A 22285-nucleotide genomic window follows, 5' to 3' on the forward strand; every position below is an offset into this window, starting at 1 on the left:
TGAATGAGGCAGTTTTTCGGAGAAAAATGTGAGTCTTATAGTCTGTAAAATAGGGTAAATATCGTTACTGTTGTTGCTGTCGTCTTCAGTCCTGAGACTGGTTTTATGCAGCTCTCCATGCTACTCTATCCTGTACAAGCTTCTTCATCTCCCATTACTTACTGCAACCTACATCCTTCTGAATCTGCTTAGTGTATTCATCTCTTGGTCTCTGCGATTTTTACCCTCCACGCTGCCCTCCAATGCTAAATTTGTGATCCCTTGATGCCTCAGAACGTGTCCTACCAAGCGGTCCCTTCTTCTAGTCAAGTTGTGCCACAAACTCCTCTTCTCCCCAATTCTATTCAATACCTCCTCATTAGTTATGTGATCTACCCATCTAATCTTCAGCATTCTTCTGTAGCACCACATTTCGAAAGCTTCTATTCTCTTCCTGTCCAAACTAGTTATCGTCCATGTTTCACTTCCATACATGGCTACACTCCATACAAATACTTTCAGAAACGACTTCCTGACACTTAAATCTATACTCGATGTTAACAAATTTCTCTTCTTCAAAAACGATTTCCTTGCCATTGCCAGTCTACATTTTATATCCTTTCTACTTCGACCATCATCAGTTATTTTGCTCCCCAAATAGCAAAACTCCTTTACTACTTTAAGCGTCTCATTTCGTAATCTAATTCCCTCAGCATCACCCGACATAATTTGACTACATTCCATTATCCTTGTTTTGCTTTTGTTGATGTTCATCTCATATCCTCCTTTCAAGACCATTCCGTTCAACTGCTCTTCTAAGTCCTTTGCTGTCTCTGACAGAATTACAATGTCAGCGGCGAACCTCAAAGTTTTTATTTCTTCTCCATGGACTTTAATACCCACTCCGAATTTTTCTTTTGTTTCCTTTACTGCTTGCTCAATAGACAGATTGAATAACATCGGGGAGAGGCTACAACTCTGTCTCACTCCCTTCCCAGCCACTGCTTCCCTTTCATGCCCCTAGAGTCTTATAACTGCCATCTGGCTTCTGTACAAATTGTAAATAGCCTTTCGCTCCCTGTATTTTACCCCTGCCACCTTTAGAATTTGAAAGAGAGTATTCCAGTCAACATTGTCAAAAGCTTTCTCTAAGTCTACAAATGCTACAAACGTAGGTTTGCCTTTTCTTAATCTATTTTCTAAGATAAGTCGTAGGGTCAGTATTGCCTCGCGTCTTCCAACATTTCTGCAGAATCCAAACTGATCTTCGCCGAGGTCGACTTCTACCAGTTCTTCAATTCGTCTGTAAAGAATATGCGTTAGTATTTTGCAGCTGTGACTTATTAAACTGATAGTTCGGTAATTTTCACATCTGTCAACACCTGCTTTCTTTGGGATTGGAATTATTATATTCTTCTTGAAGTCTGAGGGTATTTCGCCTGTCTCATACATCTTGCTCACCAGATGGTAGAGTTTTGCCAGGACTGGCTCTCCCAAGGCCATCAGTAGTTCCAATGGAATGTTGTCTACTCCCGGGGCCTTGTTTCGACTCAGGTCTTTCAGTGCTCCGTCAAACTCTTCGCGCAGTATCGTATCTCCCATTTCATCTTCTTCTACATCCTCTTCCATTTCCATAATATTGTCCTCAAGTACATCGCCCTTGTATATACCCTCTGTATACTCCTTCCACCTTTCTGCTTTCCCTTCTTTGCTTAGAACTGGGTTTCCATCTGAGCTCTTGATATTCATACAAGTGCTTCTCTTTTCTCCAAAGGTCTCTCTAATTTTCCTGTAGGCAGTATCTATCTTACCCCTAGTGAGATAAACCTCTACATCCTTACATTTGTCCTCTAACCATCCCTGCTTAGCCATTTTGCACTTCCTGTCGATCTCATTTTTGAGACGTTTGTATTCCCTTTCGCCTGCTTCATTTACTGCGTTTTTATATTTTCTCCTTTCATCGATTAAATTCAATATTTCTTCTGTTACCCAAGGATTTCTACTAGCCGTCGTCTTTTTACCGACTTGATCCTCTGCTGCCTTCACTACTTCATCCCTCAGAGCTACCCATTCGTCTTCTACTGTATTTCTTTCGCCCATTCCTGTCAATTGTTCTCTTATGCTCTTCCTGAAACTCTCTACAACCTCTGGTTCAGTCAGTTTATCCAGGTCCCATCTCCTTAAATTCCCACCTTTTTACAATTTCTTCAGTTTTAGTCTACAGTTCATAACCAATAGATTGTGGTCAGAGTCCACATCTGCCACTGGAAATGTCTTACAATTTAAAACCTGGTCCTAAATCTCTGTCTTACCATTCTACAATCTAATCTGATACCTTTTAGTATCTCCAGGATTCTTCCACGTATACAACCTTCTGTCATGATTCTTGAACCAAGTGTTAGCTATAATTAAGTTATGCTCTGTGCAAAATTCTACCAGACGGCTTCCTCTTTCATTTCTCTCCCCCATTCCGTATTCACCTACTACATTTCCTTCTCTTCCTTTTCCTACTATCAAATTCCAGTCACCCATGACTATTATATTTTCATCTCCTTTCACTATCTGAATAATTTCTTTTATCTCATCATACATTTCATCAATTTCTTCATCATCTGCAGAGCTAGTTGGCATATAAACTTGTACTACTGTAGTAGGCATGGGCTTCGTGTCTATCTTGGCCACAATAATGCGTTCACTATGCTGTTGGTAGTAGCTTACCCGCACTCCTATTTTTTTATTCATTATTAAACCTACTCCTGCATTACCCCTATTTGATTTTGTATTTATAACCCTGTATTCACCTGACCAAAAGTCTTGTTCCTCCTGCCACCGAACTTCACTAATTCCCACTATATCTAACTTTAACCTATCCATTTCCCTTTTTAAATTTTCTAACCTACCTGCCCGATTGAGGGATCTGACATTCCACGCTCCGATCCGTAGAACGCCAGTTTTCTTTCTCCTGATAACGACGACCTCTTGAGTAGTCCCCGCCAGGAGATCTGAATGGGGGACTATTTTACCTGCGGAATATTTTACCCAAGAGGACGCCATCATCATTTAACCATACAGTAAAGCTGTATGCCCTCGGGAAAAATTACGGATGTAGTTTCCCCTTGCTTTCAGCCGTTCGCAGTACCAGCTCAGCAAGGCTGTTTTGGTTAGTGTTACAAGGCCATATCAGTCAATCATCCAGACTGTTGCCCCTGCAACTACTAAAAGGATGCTGCCCCTCTTCAGGAACCACACGTTTGTCTGGCCTCTCAACAGATACCACTCCGTTGTGGTTGCACCTACGGTACGGCCATCTGTATCGCTGAGGCACGCAAGCCTCCCCACCAACGGCATGGTCCATGGTTCATGGGAAAGGGTAAATATCGTATCCGAGCTAAATGCTGACCTGTCTAGTGAGTGAGATGATCAACATTTTATCATGGTTTTATGGCAGAAGACCAATATGTGCCAATGATTTTAACGGAGGTTTAAGGGAGATTGAGTAGCGATAAATTGCAACAGCATAACTAGATACAATTTTCTTGGAATGGGTGACAATGGATTTATAAATATGAAAAAACTGGCGTACTTTGCTTTTACTCTTCCATGTCATATGGTATCATATTTCGGGGTCACTCCACAAAGCGGGAGAAAGAAAATAGTACATAGCAAGCTCATTTAACTTTGGAGGCCATGTACTCCGTGGAGTTTTTATATCTCCATTTTCACTGGGAGAGCACATGATGGAAATTTTCAGTTTAGCAGCAAAGTGCAGACACACTTGAACGCTGACAGTGTAATAAGTGCACTCACAGAAAGACGACCAAACAAATCGGAACATTTCGTGTTGACCGTCCTCTATTTTAGATTGCTCACAACTTATGCGATCCATGAGTACTGGTTCTTTCATAGCGTTCCAAAATATTGTTTTGCGTGTCAGTTGAGAAATAAGAACTGTAATCAGTGTGCGTAAATATGAACGTCTCTATAAACCGCTTTCGTGAGTCCTTTTTACTTCAGTGTATAATATGTATACAACAGCTGTTGAGCAGTACGCGTCATGCAATTCCGTGGGCTTCGAGAAACAAACAAAAATCATCTCTCTCCAAGATCTCACGAGACGCGTAGGCTATGTCATTCTTTCTACGCTCCTCTCATTCACTTGAGTCACGCTGTCTTCTTCCCGTAGAAACACGAACAGATAAAGGACTCCATCTCGACAACAGTATCGATTATTACAAGAAAACTTTTCGAGATCTGTCGGACAGGAAGTTCGAACTATCGATGTTAATTCACGGGATTAACATTTATAACAGTAATCACTGACGAAATACACGGTAGAGAGAGGCTGTCTGTAAGGGAGCAGGGAGGATTTAAAATAAATTGCTATTATACTGGAGATACGAGGAAATATGGGAGAGTTGGTCACCTTACTCGTGCACTATCATCTACAGTATGAGATCAACTGACCATAATTGTATTTGGCGGGCTGCTTGAATTTTCTTTTGCATTGATCTGATCGGCTAATCTAAATGCTAATTAAATCGGGAAAACGCCGCAACGTATATAATTTTATTTCCTAACCATTAATTCTCAACACAGCCTGACCAAACAACATCCTTACAAGCTTTAATATCTAACTTAAATTGTGCTGTAGAGAAACAACGTCAAATGATGACAATGGAAGAAGCCAAGTGTAATTTGAAAAGTTTCGCGCTCAATGACGTCATGGGAAAAATGGGCGTAAGAAATTATAAGAACTGAAGAACCCGATACTTTAAAGCCGTTAACAGAATTTAGCTTAAAAATAGTTGTCTGACGTTTTTCCAACTTAAAGCGTAACGTAAGTTGTATATTATTTCATATTATTTCTACACTTGTACTTTATATATACAAGCATTGTCTCTTATCTGTTACAAACGGCAAAAATATCTGTACGCCCATCGCTTGTCTTTGGGGCTCAATTAGAAGCGAGATTCATCGCTGAAGACGATTCTACTCCCGTCAATGAGATCCCAGGCCGAAGACTTCTCTGGGGACGCTACGCACAGCTGTGGGATGTGGGATGCCAACCTGTCACCAGCCACATGGCCCAAAACCAGGAGTGATGGTGTGGAGTGCCATTTCTTCCATAATTGGAGAGAAGAGAAATTTGTTGCACAACTTGACAAGAAGAAGGGATCGGTTGGTAGGGCGTATTCTGACACATCAAGGGATCACCAATTTAATATTGGAGGGCAGCGTGGAGGTTAAAATAGGAGAGAGAGACAAAGAGATGAATACACTAAACAGATTCAGAAGGATGTAGGTTGCAGTAGGTACTGGGAGATGAAGCTTGCACAGGATAGAGTAGCATGGAGAGCTGCATCAAACCAGTCTCTGGACTGAAGACAATAACAACAATGACCACCCGCACACTGCGAGTGTTTCTGCTGCTTGTCTTCGTGCTTGCTAAATCCTGCCTTGGTCAACAAGTTCACCAGGTCTTTCCAAAATTGAGAAAGTGTAGAAGATTATGGACAGGGATCTCCAGCCACCTCGGGATTTTGGCGATCCAATGCGCCAGTTGCGCAGAATTTCCTACGACATCCCTCAGGGAGACACCCAACAACTACTATAAATGAAATACTAATCCGAATAACTACTGGCATAAGGGTCAGAGGTGGGCCAACCTGTTACTAACTAACTCACTTTGTGAAGCTCTTTCTCTTGATTAAACCATTCGGTTTTGTTTCTGAAATTTTAATCATTTGTCTGTACATGTACATCACAGGTACCGATTTTCGTCCAATTTGGATAATTCCTTCGTGGTGCATTAGGCTATTTTATTTTATTTTTTATTGTAGATTCTCAGCAATTTCTTTCTCAAATTACGGCCTACGTTTGATAATACTTTCATTCTTATGGCGAGGAGTTCTCTCTTTTCTTGTGTTCTTCCTGTTCTTAAGCTCGTGATACATTATTTTGCTTGCAACGTAGTAGAGAATCAGTCGCTTACTTTGATGTTGTGTGTGCCGCTAATCTCACATCTGTTACTCCTCAACGCCTTCGTCTTTCTTTGGATAACTCTGTCCATACTCTGCTCATTAGACTTCATTAGATAGGTCCTGTAATTCCTCCTCACTTTCACAGAGGATAACAATGTAATCAGTGAACCTTGTCAGAGACACAATTTTACCTTGAATTTTAATTCTACTTTTTGAACCTTTATCTTAATATCCTCCTTTGCTTCTTCGAACAGTACAGGAGATAGTCTGCATCCCTGGCTTATATCCTTTTTAATCGGAGCACTTCGTTCTTGGACTTTTATTCTTACTGTAACAAATTCGTTCCAGTTACCCATAGCGTATTAGTATTATCCTGAGAATTTCGATCATCTTACAGAACCTCATGCTATTGAACAATTGCTATAGGTCAACCAATAGCACTTTAAGTCTTCGTTTTCCGTATGTCTTGCTTCCTTTGCCACGAATAACGTTATAACCTCCACACGGGTGGCATAGCCCTCTGAACGTATGCGGTGCCGAAACTTTCGTGCATACAGTTTACATTTATATATGAACGCTGTTTTATAACTTCTGTTCTGCTGCTATTAGTAGCATATTCTAAGACGATATACAGTACAGTTCTGACAAAAAACTACAGACTACGATATTTGTAGGAAGGTAAAATAGTAATGCTTGACTGTTGCAGACTGATTGGTTATAAGCATAAGAGCCTAAACTATCCGTTTGTTTAAATCTATGTCGTTGAATGCACAAACTGAAAAGAGTATAACCGATGAATTTGTTTGCCTCGCAGCCGCTCCAGTCTACCTGTCATTTCCGCACTTCTACAAAGCTGACCCGTCTCTCCTTGAAGCCGTCGTAGGACTGAAACCTGAAAAGGATAAACATGAGACATTTTTCAAGATTCAGCCGGTAAGTGAAAGCTGTTTTGCACTGACCATTGAGAAACTCTTCGCTCAGTTCCTAAGTACAGCTAACTAAGATCATTATAAATTCAAAACTAAAGACACTTTTTTTTAAATTATCATACAGGTTTTCACTAACGATGGAGAAATGTCACATATTTGTAAGTCATTGTTGCGTGTTCCGTAACTCTATCTAAGCACGTCGGTCATCTTCTGTAAACATGTTTCATCATTACCATGAACCAAAATCATTTATTATCAGTCAACTTGCAGGTATGTTATTTATGTACTTAATTACGAGCGTGTACATATTGGTGTACTCATTGGTGTACCTATTTATTTACTTATTTATTTGGCTTGACCAGTTGGCGCCTTAAGTGCCTCTCTTATATCAGTCCAGAAGTAACATATATGACATGCCACATAATATTTCAATAACGTTCTTTGCCTCTGTGCATGCTCATGGTTCAGTTACATACAACTAAGAAACTATGACGAAATCAGTTACAATAACCAACACAAATATTAACAGCGAATAATAGTAGTAGTAGTAGTAGTAGTAGTAATCTATACTAAAAGACTCTGGTGTGCAGAACCCTTAAGGCCGAAAATAACGTTCGCACTTGTCACTGCCAAGTACGAGGGTTGTCCGTAAAATAAAGTTCCCATTGCGCTACAGTCCTGAAAAGCGCTGTTACGGTGGATCCCGCGATTCTGTGGAGTACCTTGGTTCCCCCACTCCAAATCCCCTTTCTAGCGAGCTGCCTGCGGAGCTGTCTTGGCTTGGCAGCCGTACGTGATGGATCTTCCACTCGCTTCGCCCGCCAGGTGTGAGCTGCGCTCGGTGATCCGTTTCCTGCCTGCAAAAAACATTACGCCGACAGAAATCAATTCCCAGCTATGCGAAATCTATGGAGACAAGTGCATGAACGTACAACACGGGCGCAAATGGTGCAGAGAGTTCAAGAACGGGCATACTGACGTCCATGATGAGCGTTCCGAACGGCCATCTGTTTCTGACGAAACAATCGCAAAAGTGGAGGCAGCGGTTCTCTCAGATCGAAGAGTGACGGTTCGTGAGCTCTCCGAAATGATTCCTGATGTCAGCAAAACCTCTATTGACAAGATTTTGACGGAGCGTCTAGTAATATAGCTACAAGAAATTTGGACCACACATAGAAAAAACTGGTGCTATATAGTACAGAAGGTAACTGAAAAAATACAAATGCTACGAACAGAAATGTCACTTTTATTGAAGGACAATAAATATACTGAAGTCACCGCGATTCATGGGAGTCGCTCAGACACTAAAAGAGGCAGGACACAGTTCTTAATAGGGTGTAAGATCGCCACGGACGGCAATGCGTGGTCTGCAAAGTGCTCCCATGCTGACCACAAGATCGGTAAGGAATTACTGTGACAGGGCGTTCCATCTCTCAACTAGAGCAAGAGATCGTGTCGGTGCATGTGGACATGCTGCAGTAAATCTTCCCAACGGATCCGCCAGCCGCGGTGGCTGAGCAGTTCTCGGCGCTTCAGTCCGGAACCGCGCGACTGCTAAGGTCGCAGTTTCGAATCCTGCCTCGGGCATGGATGTGTGTTAGGTTAGTTAGGATTAAGTAGTTCTAAGTTCTAGGGGCGTTGTGACCTCAGATATTAAGTCCCATAGTGCTCAGAGCCATTTGAACCATTTTGAACCAACGGATCCCATACCTGCTCGACGGGATTTAACTCAGATGAACGAGCAGGCCAGTCGGTTTGCCGAATATACCCTTGTTCCAAGATCTTTTCCACCTGCCCTGTTCGATGCGGTCACGCATTGTTACCCATAAAAATTAAGTCAGGGCGGAATGCACCCCTGAAAAGAAGCACAAGTGAAAGAGTGCAGTATCCTCAATAACGATGACCGATGAGTGTGCAGTGTTCGTAGATTTGGAGCTCAGTGCAATATAATGCCTCCGCACACCATAACCCCTGGACCACCAACCTATCATGGTCGACTATGTTACTGAGTGGATTACACGTTCCCGTCTCTCACCATATGAGAATACATCACGCATCGTATAATTCAGTATAATTATTGTCTTTGAATAGAACTGCCGCGTCTGTCCGTCGCATTGTATATTTCTTTCAGTCACCTTCTGTACTATATCGTAGCAGTTACTTTCATGCATGGTCGAAGTTTCATCGAAGTCTGACGCATCATACAAAGGTTACTTCCGACCTTAATTTTTGCACACCAGCGTACAGTGAGGAAATGGTTTTAGCAAAAATCTCAAAGTTCTTCATAGATACACTTCAAACTTTTACACGATGCTCTCTAATAAACATTCGGACAGATGTAGGTTATACAGGGTGATTCAAAAAGAATACCACAACTTTAAAAATGTGTATTTAATGAAAGAAACATAATATAACCTTCTGTTATACATCATTACAAAGAGTATTTAAAAAGGTTTTTTTTTTCACTCAAAAACAAGTTCAGAGATGTTCAATATGGCCCCCTCCAGACACTCGAGCAATATCAACCCGATACTCCAACTCGTTCCACACTCTCTGTAGCATATCAGGCGTAACAGTTTGGATAGCTGCTGTTATTTCTCGTTTCAAATCATCAATGGTGGCTGGGAGAGGTGGCCGAAACACCATATCCTTAACATACCCTCATACGAAAAAATCGCAGGGGGTAAGATCAGGGCTTCTTGGAGGCCAGTGATGAAGTGCTCTGTCACGGGCTGCCTGGCGGCCGATCCATCGCCTCGGGTAGTTGACGTTCAGGTAGTTACGGACAGATAAGTGCCAATGTGGTGGCGCTCCATCCTGCTGAAATATGAATTGTTGTGCTTCTTGTTCCAGCTGAGGGAACAGCCAATTCTCTAACATCTCCAGATACTGTAGTCCAGTTACAGTAGCACCTTCGAAGAAAAAGGGACCAAAAACTTTATTGGCTGAAATGGCACAGAAAACGTTCACCTTAGGCGAGTCACGTTCATACTGAGTTGTTTCCCGCGAATTCTCAGTGCCCCATATACAGACATTGTGACGGTTGACTTTCCCGTTAGTGTGGAAAGTTGCTTCATCACTAAACACAATCTTTGAAACGAAAGATTCATCTGTTTCCATTTGAGCAATGATAAAATCACAGAAATCGATTCTTTTCATCTTATCAGCTGCAGACAGTGCTTGAACCAATTTCAGACGATAAGGTTTCATAACTAACCTTTTTCGTAGGACTCTCCATACAGTTGACTGTGGAATTTGCAGCTCTCTGCTAGCTCTGCGAGTCGATTTTCCTGGGCTGCGAACAAATGCTTGCTGAATACGTGCTACATTTTCATCACTCGTTCTCGGCCGTCCAGAACTTTTCCCTTTGCACAAACACCCATTCTCTGTAAACTGTTTATACCAACGTTTAATACACCACCTATCGGGAGGTTTAACACCATACTTCGTTCGAAATGCACGCTGAACAACTGTCGTCGATTCACTTCTGTCGTACTCAATAACACAAAAAGCTTTCTGTTGAGCGGTCGCCATCTTAGCATCAACTGACGCTGACGCCTAGTCAACAGCGCCTCAAGCGAACAAATGTGCAACTAAATGAAACTTTATAGCTCCCTTAATTCGCCGACAGATAGTGCTTAGCTCTGCCTTTTGTCGTTGCAGAGTTTTAAATTCCTAAAGTTGTGGTATTCTTTTTGAATCACCCTGTATATTATTTCAAACAATGATGTACAGGCTTCCTTTTAACGATGGATTGTGGGAAAGAAAAGGTTGCGCTGCGCTATGAAAAATGTGCAGTTTTCTTTTTCGCAGTCGATTTTGACAGAAAACCTGTAAATTAGGACGGTTATAGTCACAGTACGTTGGCCAATGTTGGCAAGCGTATTGCACTGTCTGAGTCGTGCAAAACTGTATACTGCTACCGGCTTGAAGAGTTAAAACTATGCGAAATAAGTTCATTGAAGCTGCGACCATCACAGATCTAGCAACTGGACAAGCTTCTCTCTCATACCCCGTATACCAATGATCACAACCGATTTGCCAATACAATCAAAGAACATTTAAATGTCTTTACTGCTGACCAGTCATTGCAGCAAGACAACAGACATCAGCGTGAGATGCCTCAGCTAGCAGATATCACCTCAAATTATTATTATTATTTTTTTCTTTCTTTTCTCAGATGTTATGTCTGGTCAAAAATGGAAAGTGACGCCGACCTCGATCAAGCGTGACTTCCTTTTAACTGTACGGTATATGTTGTATTGCATTTAGGAACTTTCGGGTAATTGAACATGTATCAATAATTACGGATTTCTGTAGTTGTATATATAAGTTTGGATGTAGCTGTATTGCATTGATGTACTGGTGGATTATTATTATTATTATTATTAGCGAGTGTCCCCAACCGAGAACGATAAGCAGGTGATTTTCAGTCTTTCTTAGGATTGTTCTTACTTTCCCAATATTTATGCAGTTTCTCCCCAAAGGCCTTCTTTCTTCCTTCGATCCACTTGGTCGGTATGATTTTGGTTCCATCTCTAGAGTAAACTTCCAGTTATCAATTTTGATTCTGAATGCATCCCTGTCTGATGTGTTTCTTACATAAATTTTTGCTTTTGCCAAATCCTCCTTGACATTAGTTACCAAGAGTATTTATGCTGTAAGTGATATAACATATTCCAAAACACTTTTAGTTACTCTGTTTCCAGGTAATCAGTCTAGATGTCCATAGAACTTCATCTCTTTCTTATATCAGTTTTGATGTTTGATACTTATTCTGTTGTCTCGATTGTTTGCAGTCTGTATCCATCTTGTGTGAATCGTGATCCAGAATTTTTCTGATAATCTTTCTCTCTACTTTCTTAATTTCTTGTAAATCTAGTTTTCGATTCAATGATAGTGTTTCACTTGCTTATGTGCCTGTCGGTTTGATTACTGTATTGTTGTCTTATCTTAGTGTCTTTAGACAGGCATTTTTTGTCATACAAATTTGAAACAAGCCTGGACACTTCCTTGGTTTTCTGCAATCTGTTTTTTGTGCTATTTTTCAAGTCCTGTTGGTTCAATAATTTCACCGAGATACCTAAAGTGTTTCACTATTAATTTCACCATAATTTAAGTTTCGGAGTATCTAACTTGGAACACATGAACTCAGTCTCCTCAAAGGAGATTTTGTGGGCCAACCTCCTTAGCACATTCTATGAGGGTCTCGATTTGGAACGTTCAATTTCCCTTGACCTGTTCCTAGTTGGATTGGCTTCCAAAAATTTTATTTTCTTAGTTTCATTTTCCATTATTTCACTACTTTGTGTAAAACTTGTTGAATAGTAGTGTCGGCATCCCATCTCCTTCTCTTACTCCTATTTTAACTAAGAATGTTCCGAAATTTTATCTATGAATTTAAATTTCGATTTGGTTTGTGTGTGTTTGTTTTATCAGTTTCAGAGTTTTGGTGTCTAGTCCGCGTTCCTATAGAAAACTGCATAAAGATTGTCTATCTATAGAATCGTAGGTTTCTTTGAAAATCAATGAATATGCGGGCTATTTGTTTAGACCTGATTGGTTTAATTTTTAAAATAATTTTAAGATTAAAGATATGTTCCGGTCACGACCTATTAGTTTGCTTGGTAATCTGAAATTGTATGTTCTAGTTGTTCTTGCGCGCTCTTCAGGAGACAGGTGGATGAAATTTTGTAAGTAGCCGTCAAAAGTGAAATACCTCTTTATTTTTTTACGTCTGATCTCTCCCTTTTTGTCCAATGGATGAATTACTGCGCATTTCCAATTCTCTGGAACATTTTCCGTCTGCCAAATTTCTTGGATGATTTGAGTGATCTCTTTTAAGGAATTTGGAACAAGGTTCTTCACTAGTTCAGCTACGATTCCATCTTCTCCCGATTACTTATTTTTTTGAGCTTTTTACTGTGACTATAAATTTCTTCTTGGGTTGGTGGTAGTGAAGTTTCATTCGCGTATTCTGGCTGTAGTCCAGGGAATCTCGTCCTTGGTTGTGAGCAGTTCAGAAATCGTGAGAAACATTTGACTAATTCTTGACAATTTTCTTTATTAGTTAGTGTCAATTTCACCTTTTGTTTCTTGAAATAAATGTTTAGTGGAGTGTATTCTTTCATTTGCTTTACGAACGTTTTGTAAAAGTCGTGTGTTTTGTGGTTCCTACTCTTCTTCAGTAGTAGTAGTAGTAGTAGTAGTAGTAGCAGTAGTAGTAGGAATAATAATAATAATAATAATAATAATAATAATAATAATAATAAAATGAATGACTGTTGCGGGATTCTCTGTATGTAGTAGAAAACAGCTATGTGCTGCGAATCTCAGGAAATTATATACCCGCTCCATATCCTAGGTCGCTAATGCACACTTGGGCAGTGGCTCTCGATCCAGAAGTACGCACTTCGAATTATCAGACATTTTCATCGCTAGTACGTGGCTGAGGAGAGGATGTGGTGGTGGTGGTGGTCACTTCCTGATAGTTAGACCTTCCCTCCAATGTCCTGGGTTTTATTTTTAATGCGTTCGCAATGTGTCATGGTGTGAGAGCATATGTCATTGTTGATGTGGATACATCTGTCCTCCTGTCGACACCCTTTTCAGTGGTCTTAGAGAGGGACAGACAATGTACTGCCATCGGGTTTCACCCTGTTCCTTCACCCACTGTAATACAACACGAACACTGTACTCGACTGTGCACACACATTCATCATAGTCATCTACATTCAACATGTACACTTCAGACACAAGACTCAGAATCTGCGGACGAAACGTGCCAGCTTGCGGGAAGAAAAAAAGAAAACAGCTTTTTCAGTTGGGTAGCTCTATCTGCCCCTCGCCGTATCCCTGCTAACCAAGCCACACCACTTAATTTTAACAAGAAATTTTATAGTGCCGTAATACAAAGTACGAGTGCGAACAGCAATCGTTGGGTCAACGAACATTTTTATTATATGTATTTCTAATAGCACAAAAATGTATGCAAAAGGTATGAGTTGCTATCATTTCACTACATCTGCAGATTCTGAATATGAATCATAAACAAAATAATTATTAACATATCTGTGTACTGAAAAGCAGCCGGCCGGAGTGGCCGAGTGGTTCTAGGCGCTTCAGGCTGGAACCGTGCGACCGCTATATCGCAGGTTCGAATCCTGCCTCGGGCCTGGATGTGTGTGTGATGTCCTTAGGTTAGTTAGGTTTAAGTAGTTCTAAGTTGTAGGGGACTGATGAGCTCAGCTGTTAAGTCCCATAATGTTCACAGCCATTTGAACCATTTGAACTGAAAAGCACAAACAAGTGGGGGGTATTATGTCCCTTCCACCGACATTGGAATAAACATGTCCAATTTGTTATAATCTAATTGTGCTTTTCTTTTTCAGAAACTGGGAGTACCAGTCGAAGGCGAAGTTCGAGTGCAGCTTAATCTGAGGACAGAGCGTTCCAGCGCGTCAGTAGTCTCAAACTTCCCCTCTATAACGTTTCCCATCATCTGGTTGGAAGAGGTGAGCAGTGAAACATCCAATTTAAGTGTTGTAAACGTATTTTTCTTTCTGAGCGATCAAATTCATAACTCTTGATCTAACAATATTGCACCGAATATGGACTCTGGCGCAATAGTGAGGAAGTAATTTGTCATGGTGATGTTAAAGGGACCGAGCTTTCGCCTAAGGAGCTTTAGGGAAAACATAGGAAACTAAATTAAGATGCCCGGCTGAGATAAAACTGGCTCCTCCACAACACTCCATATTTAGGATGCCTAAAGTTCTGATATTGCACACATTCACCCAGAATGAGAGTAAAGTGGCGTAATCAGTGCGAAGCATCTGCGCAGTTTTAATTTGCAGTACGTTTGCTCGCTATTTCAATTTTGTACTACTATAAAACTGAGTTTCCTCAAAGTGGGTTTCCACATTACAATTGAAATTTGTGTCATAGCTTCCTCGCTCTTATTCTCTACAATTCACTTTAGTAATGGTCGTATTTCTATTAACTTCGCAAGCTTCAAAGATGACACTTTTAGGTGGGTAAGTTTTACACATAATATCAGAATACTGTATAGTCCTTTTCAATGAAATTTTCCTTGAAGTGCAGCCACGTCTTGATGCGATTAAACTACCGACGTTTCCGCTACTGCAGCCTTCATCAGGATGTTTCCGATAGTAGCCGTCAGTTTAATCGCATCACGGCCTGGTTACCAGACTCTGAAGAATTTCATTGAAATATTCGAGAATACCTAGGCTCACATATATTATATTCCTTTTGCCATTGCTGTCGGCGTGTGCACGTAAGAAGGTAGGTAGCGACGCGATGCGCACTGGCAAGGGACCCTTGTGACACTCCAGCCAATGGCGTCATTCTGTCCCGTCAGCCTGTAGCATTGGCTGTACGTAGAACATCTGGTGTCGATTTTAGTCTTAATTTAGGTGTCGTGAAGGTACTCAGCCACTGCAATGTTCATTACGGGTGGCGTATCCGTTTCCACAACGAAACACGCTCTTTCATATGATGATTTAACTTCAGTTCTCTGAATGTTTTGGAATATCAGACAATGAAAAAGAGAGAAAAAATTTTCACTAAAAATTTAATGGGCGAAGCACTAGCGCGATCGTGTAGGCTAGTTTTTATTTCAGTTTAACTGTCCAATGACTAACCGTAACATACTAGGTACTGTGGACAACAGTAGTGAATACAAGCTTGTTCTTATTTTAACATTAAGAGAAATGCTAGGAAAGTATTAAACAGTTTGCAGCTCATATTTAAAATTAATACCAGCAAAAAATTTAACTTTTATCATGCACAGACATGGTGCAGATTCCTTCGCTTTTTGTGAAAGAGTTTGACAGTCATTTCGGCTTGCGATACAGAGCTACTGGTTGCGTTTTACGCAGTTTTAGTTCTGCTACGGCAGTACTCGTATTGACACGTGCGTGGTGACAAAACGCTATCATTTCCAGTCAGTGAGGAAACCATCATGTCATTTATTTAAACCTGGTTTTGGAGTATGTTTGCATTTGCCTTTCTTCAGGTGCCTAACTCCTCTTCAAAAAGTGCTTCATTCTCTTCTGCCCCCTCATGTCTATACAAGCCAACAGAGCCTCTAGCAGAGATATCCTAAGTCTAAGGAGCTCCAAAATGCTCTTTTCTGCCATGTGGTTTTCGCGGCAGTGTTCTTTGTACTGAAACCAGCAGCTAGCAACTGAAAGATTTACAAAATGCAGCAAACACCGACAAAGCGCCACTGAAAACAGAATCCTCTGAGAGGGAATCTGATCTGTTGAACTGGCATTTAACAAAACTACTCAGCAGAGAATCATTCTAAAAAAAAAAAAAAAAAAAAAAGTACAAATAACAGTGATAGTGGGACTACACGACCGTATCTACTAAAGCCTTAAGTTATAAAGTGCAGTACCTAAATCGGACAAACGTCTGAGTACAAACTTAATGCAAAATTGCTACGCACAGACTTCGTTTACTGCTATTTTGATAGCACACCTTACACCAATTATTTCCTTTCCGAATAAACATACCCAATAGGACGGTAAAATAACTCAGTGCAACGTAATTACCAACTACTGATCTAGTGGCAGGATGGCGCCTTGTCTTGACAAAACTCAGTTGCGTGTACGACGTTGTACTGCCGCCGAGTGGAAGGATAATTAAAAGAAAAACGTTGCGCAAACATGCACAGTCCACGCTGCTGATTTTGAAGCAAGGCAAAGGAAACAGTCCGGCAGAAAAAAAAATGAATACCATATTCGCACGGTCGTGTGGGTTCCTATCGAAATTGATAAAATAAACAAAAGCATTTAAACTTCTGGGCAGATTAAAATTGTCCTGGACAAAGACTCGGGACCTTTGCCTTCCGCGGCCAAGCGCTCCACCGACAGAGCTGTCGTATCACGATCACGACCCGTCCTCATAGCTTTATTTCCGAGGGCACCTCATCTCCTACTTGCCAAACTTCACAGACGTTCTCTTACGAAACTCGCGGGATCAGCACTGGTCGAAGTGACGGTCGGGCACACGGCTTTAATCGGCCACGAAGTTTTATTACCAGAGCACACTCGGCTGCAGAATGAGCCTTCATCCCGATGACAAGTATTCATCAAACGAGAACCAGTGAGAGTTTTCAGAGCACACTATTTTTTCTGGGAAGAGTCGTCACAAACTAAACGCTATCTATGCCTTGTCCATTTAGCCAAGTCCCTCTCTCCATTCTCATCCTCTTCAATTCTTCATACGATTTTATCCCCGTATCTTCTTTGATGTTATTAAAATACGTTGCTCTTAGCCTGCCTCTTGGTTTTTTCCCTAAAACTTTTCCTTCAAATACATTCTTTAGGAACTGGTTGTGTCTCATTTTGTGCCTTATCATTTTTGATTTTCTTCTTCCTATTTAATTTAGCAGCATTCTGTTCTCATTCATTTCTCTTAAGACCTGTTCATTACTTTTTGTATCTACCCAGCTTGTTTTCGTCATTCTTCTCCATATCCACATTTCCACTGCTTCCAGTCTCTCTTTCTCTGCCTTTCCCAGAGTCCACACTTCACATCCGTTTGTTAAGACACTCCATACAAAAGTTTTGGCAAACGTTTTCCTACTTTCAAGGCTTATATGATTGTCTGTTAGTAAATTCCTTTTATTTTGGAAAGTTTGCTTTGCCGAGGCTATTCTTCTCTTTATATCTGTGATACATTTATTGTCGTCAGTGACTGTGCTCCCCAAATAACAGTAGTTCTCAACCTGTTCTAGAACATCATCTTCTAGTTTAATATTAACTTTACCATTTTCTTTTGTCTTCCCTACTACCATACTTTTTGTTTTCTTCTTATTTACTTTTAGATTAAATTCTCTTAGGATTTTGGCAAATTTTAGCAACATAAACTCCTTTTCCTTTACTGAGTCAGCAAGTACTCATACTACTATGCCATCTGCAAAACGGATACAGTGTATTCGTTCCCCGTTAGTTTTAATTCCTTTGGTTATTCTTTTCAATTTTTCAATGGTTTTTTCAATAAATAAGTTGAACAAATACGGTGATAATGGGCATCCTTGCCTTACTCCCCTCCTTATTTTTGCTTTCTTCTTCACACCATTCTCTTCTACCTCTGCTTCCTGCCTTTTATACAGGTTCCAGATTAATCTTCTGTACCGCTAATCAAATTTATTTCCTTCATTGTTCGGAATAACAATTTCCAATTAACCATGTCAAATGCTTTTTGTAAATCTATAAAAGTCAAGTAGGTTTTCCTAGCAGTGTAGGCAACAGCAAAAAAGCGGTATGGGACAAAGTCAAAAAGCACTCTTGTGATATCGGAAAGTATTTTCCATCCCTCTCCGTGCACCCGCCTTCCTACTTATACGCCATAATAACCCACTGATAAGCCAAAACATTATGACCAGTGCACACCCCGCGTTGGGTGCCGCCTGGAGGCGTTGCGGGCACGTGACGCGGTAACAAGTGTGGGAACGGAGCGGACATGGATGGGGACCACCTTAGAGAAGATAAGGCTTGCAGATGGGGGATAGCCATTGAAATAAGCGACTTCGACAGAGGGCAGATTATTATTACGCACAGTCTGTGAACTAATATCTCAAAAACGTCGAAGATAGTTGAATGTCCACGTGCTACTGTCGTGAGATCTGCGAATAGCAGGGCAGTGAAACCATCACTGGGCGCTAAATGGTTGGACGTCCACGACTCTACACAGAACGTGGCGTTCCGAGGCTTGCCTGCTCTGTTAGATTGGGAAATGAGACACTTAAAGCAGTAAAGGAGTTTAGCTATTTGGGGAGCAAAATAACTGATGATGGTCGAAGTAGAGAGGATATAAAATGTAGACTGGCAATGGCAAGGAAAGCGTTTCTGAAGAAGAGAAATTTGCTAACATCGAGTATAGATTTGAGTGTCAGGAAGTCGTTTCTGGAAGTATTTGTATGTAGTGTAGCCATGTACGGGAGTGAAACATGGACGATAAATAGTTTGGACAAGAAGAGAATAGAAGCTTTCGAAATGTGGTGCTACCGAAGAATGCTGAAGATTAGATGGGTAGATCACATAATTAATGAGGTGGTATTGAATAGAATTGGGGAGAAGAGGAGTTTGTGGCATAACTTGACAAAAAGAAGGGACCGGTTAGTAGGGCATATTCTGAGGCATCAAGGGATCACCAATTTAGTACTGGAGGGCAGCGTGGAGGGTAAAAATCGTAGAGGGAGACCAAGAGATGAATACACTAAGCAGATTCAGAAGGATGTAGGTTGCAGTAGGTACTAGGATATGAAGAAGCTTGCACAGGATAGAGTAGCATGGAGAGCTGCATCAAACCAGTCTCAGGACTGAAGACAACAACAACAACAACAACAACAACAACAGGTCGAGGGTCGTCGTCTCGAGCGCTGTCATCGAGATGGACGGCTGCTCGAAAAGTGCAGCGCGCTGCAGACGCAGGCTGTTGCGAACAGTATTATGCTACGGGAGACGTTCTCCTGCATTTGCATGGGACCTGTGCTAGTAATCGAAGACACGCTGACAGTTGCGAACCACCTGCATCTCTTCACGCTTGATTTCTTCCCAGACAATGATGTCATCTTTCAGCAGTACAATATTCCATGTCTCGAAGCCAGAACCATGCTACAGTGGTTGTTTGAGCATTACAGTAAATTCATATTGATATCTCGGAGACCAAATTCGCCTGAAGTAAATCTTAAGGAACCCATTTCAATCGCTATCGGGCGTCATCACCGCGAACGCAAACCAGCGACCCGTTATTCACGCGAATTTCATGACCTGTGCGTAGACATTCAATGCCACACACCTCCACAAACTTTCGGATCGCTGACGCGCAGAATAAGTGATGTCTGTCCGTCTTAGGAACGAAATAAAAGATGTTTAGCAGGCGGCCACAATGCTTTGGCTCATCAGTGTGTAGGACTCATCACGATAAAATAAGAGAAATCAGGGATCGCACGGAAAAATTTAAGTGCTCGTTTTTCCTGGGTGCCGTTCGAGAGTGGAACGGTAGAGACAGCATGAAGGTGGCTCATTGAACCCTCTGCCAGGAACTTTATTGTGAATAGCAGAGTAATCACGTAGATGTAGACTATGTTCATTCTTTGTTTGGATACTTATATCCAATATTTTTTTAACTTACTTTTTATAACTTCTCAAATGTGTGTGTTTTTGTCGACAGGGGGTTGAAGAACTGACTCCTCCGATTAAGCGGTGGATCTTCTTGGCGACAACTGTGGCTGACATAGCGGTACCCATCCTGAACTACGGCTGCATCGTAGCCGGCCTGGCAGTGTTAGCCTTCATGTTCGTGCGCACTTACAAGAACGTCGTCTTCACGAAGGAGACCCTGGAAAGGGGCAAAAAGACTCTGCGCCGGGGCAGCAGTTTCATCGTCAACGGCCAGCACCGGCTGCTCATACTCCGGGACTCGTACACCCTGCTCAACAACATCAGCACAGACCCCGACCCCGACCCCGAAGCCGAATCGTGATTGGCCAGCCCAGAGACTGTGCCCCGCGCTGCGACCAATCAGGGTCTGCCTGTGAGGTGGAAACCTCATCCCTTTCACATCATCTCACTCCTGCACTGCTCACAATACGGTGGGCAAGCGCAGGAAAAAGTGCGCATAGAAAAGCATTTCGGGACAGCCGAGAGACGGAAGTGATGGACATGTTACCGCCACTCGCAGATAATATTTGTTATACTGATATGTTGTTCATCTTAACCGATCAGCCGATAACCACTGCTCGCTTTTCTCGGCGAGCTGAAAAACTACGTGTCTTTCTCCAGGATATGAGCGCCAGTGAAGAGTCAGCGAGAGCGAAATTTCACATAAAATTAGATACTTCGGTGAACATGAAGCCTGTGGAGAGAAGTCAACGCGATTTGTCTTGAAACTAAGCCAGTAAGCCAAACGTGGAGGAAAGCAGAACAAACATCATTATTATATATGTATCTATTCTTTTGCCAGTCTGTATTAACATGTTGAGCTGAAATGGCTACTTCACCTAAAATATGAGATTATCGCCGAGAGAACGTTGGTACTCTTTGCTCAAGTAGTAAAGTAGGGACATTCCGACAGAAGAATAATGTGTAAGACTAATTTAAAGGAAAAGTATGAATAGGAAGTAATTTTACTCAGAGACCAGAAATGTTTTTCATGAGAAGTTTGTTTTTACCAATGAAAAAGTCTACCAATTCAAAATTGTACTAAAATTTTATTCGGCAGAAGCACTGCAAATCATATCAAGTAAATACTGCACATTGCCGCAGAATTTGAATCAAAAAATCATGTGTACTTTTTCTTCATATTCACATATGAGTTCTAAAGAAGCATATAAATGAGACAATGTGCACTATTGCCAAATGCAATTAAGCCCGTTTCAGATATAAAAATTGATAATAGTGAACTAAATTAGTAAACCTGATGCATCTAGGAAAAAAAGTGTTTGTTGCTTGAAGAAGTGTTTTCCGTGTTTTGATACTGTTTTAATATTGCTCAGCATTCATAATGTAATTGTTTCTGTGATTATTTTTAGTTATGAAATATATACATATATACCAAGTAATACCCTAATTAAGAGATATTTCATTTAGTTTTAAAACACAGAGAAATCTGTACCTTATGTACCTGCACAACCATCAGTGTTTTCGTGTATGGCGTCCCAAATGGAATCTTCCATTCAAAAATTGACACACAAAGTTTAGCTTGAATGTCTGTCTGCGCAGGAAAGCACTTAATTTGATGCCGGCTGCAACAGTATGTGCCCACGTATGAAGTGGAATTCGAAAAAGTCAGAATACTTGTATTTTATATTATTTTCCTAAGATAGTTTAAGCTCTGATGTCAGTGAATACTAAAGTAACCAAATATACTGTACTCCAAAAAGACATAAACGCAACCAGAATTAAGTATCGTCTTATTCATTACATGATCAGTGGAGCTCCTGTAAATTAATTTATATGACTTGACTCATTAAAAAAAAATCAAATCTTAGAAGCGGGCCAACCCGTGTTTATCGCGTTATGACAGTCAGTATATCATATCCACTGAAAATAGAAAATTTCTACGGCATCAAAAAGTTCTCATTACTCGAAACATCACTATCAAAGTTATAATACACCTACCTTTAGTCCAATGTATCAAGGAATCAGTTTTTCTTTCTGGCGTTTTCTAAAATGAAAAGTGAAATTCCTCATCAACATTAATAAAGGAAGCGTGCCAACTGTGACTTACCCATGACGCTTTCTAAATAAAACTAACACTTTAATCCGTATGAAGGATAGAGGCAGAAAAGCATCAAGTAGTGAACTATGGTGATGTTGAGCAGCCACCGTTTACTGTAACCTAGAACAGATGATTCTTTGA

At 40.9% G+C, this 22285-nt stretch overlaps 1 protein-coding gene across 1 annotated transcript in view; it reads left to right on the forward strand.

Moving 5' to 3' along the window:
- LOC126203797 (scavenger receptor class B member 1) overlaps window positions 1-21828 on the forward strand; it is a 435744-nt gene extending 413916 nt beyond the window's left edge. Inside the window, exons 8-10 of the mRNA XM_049938166.1 lie at window positions 6775-6893; window positions 14281-14403; window positions 20096-21828. Of these exons, the coding sequence (XP_049794123.1) occupies window positions 6775-6893; window positions 14281-14403; window positions 20096-20407 (554 nt within the window). The 3' untranslated portion in view covers window positions 20408-21828. The remainder of the gene's footprint in view (window positions 1-6774; window positions 6894-14280; window positions 14404-20095) is intronic.
- The last annotated feature ends 457 nt before the right edge of the window (window positions 21829-22285 follow it).

The sequence above is a fragment of the Schistocerca nitens genome, chromosome 9 (assembly GCF_023898315.1).
Source record: "Schistocerca nitens isolate TAMUIC-IGC-003100 chromosome 9, iqSchNite1.1, whole genome shotgun sequence".
Taxonomy (NCBI): Eukaryota; Metazoa; Arthropoda; class Insecta; order Orthoptera; family Acrididae; genus Schistocerca; species Schistocerca nitens.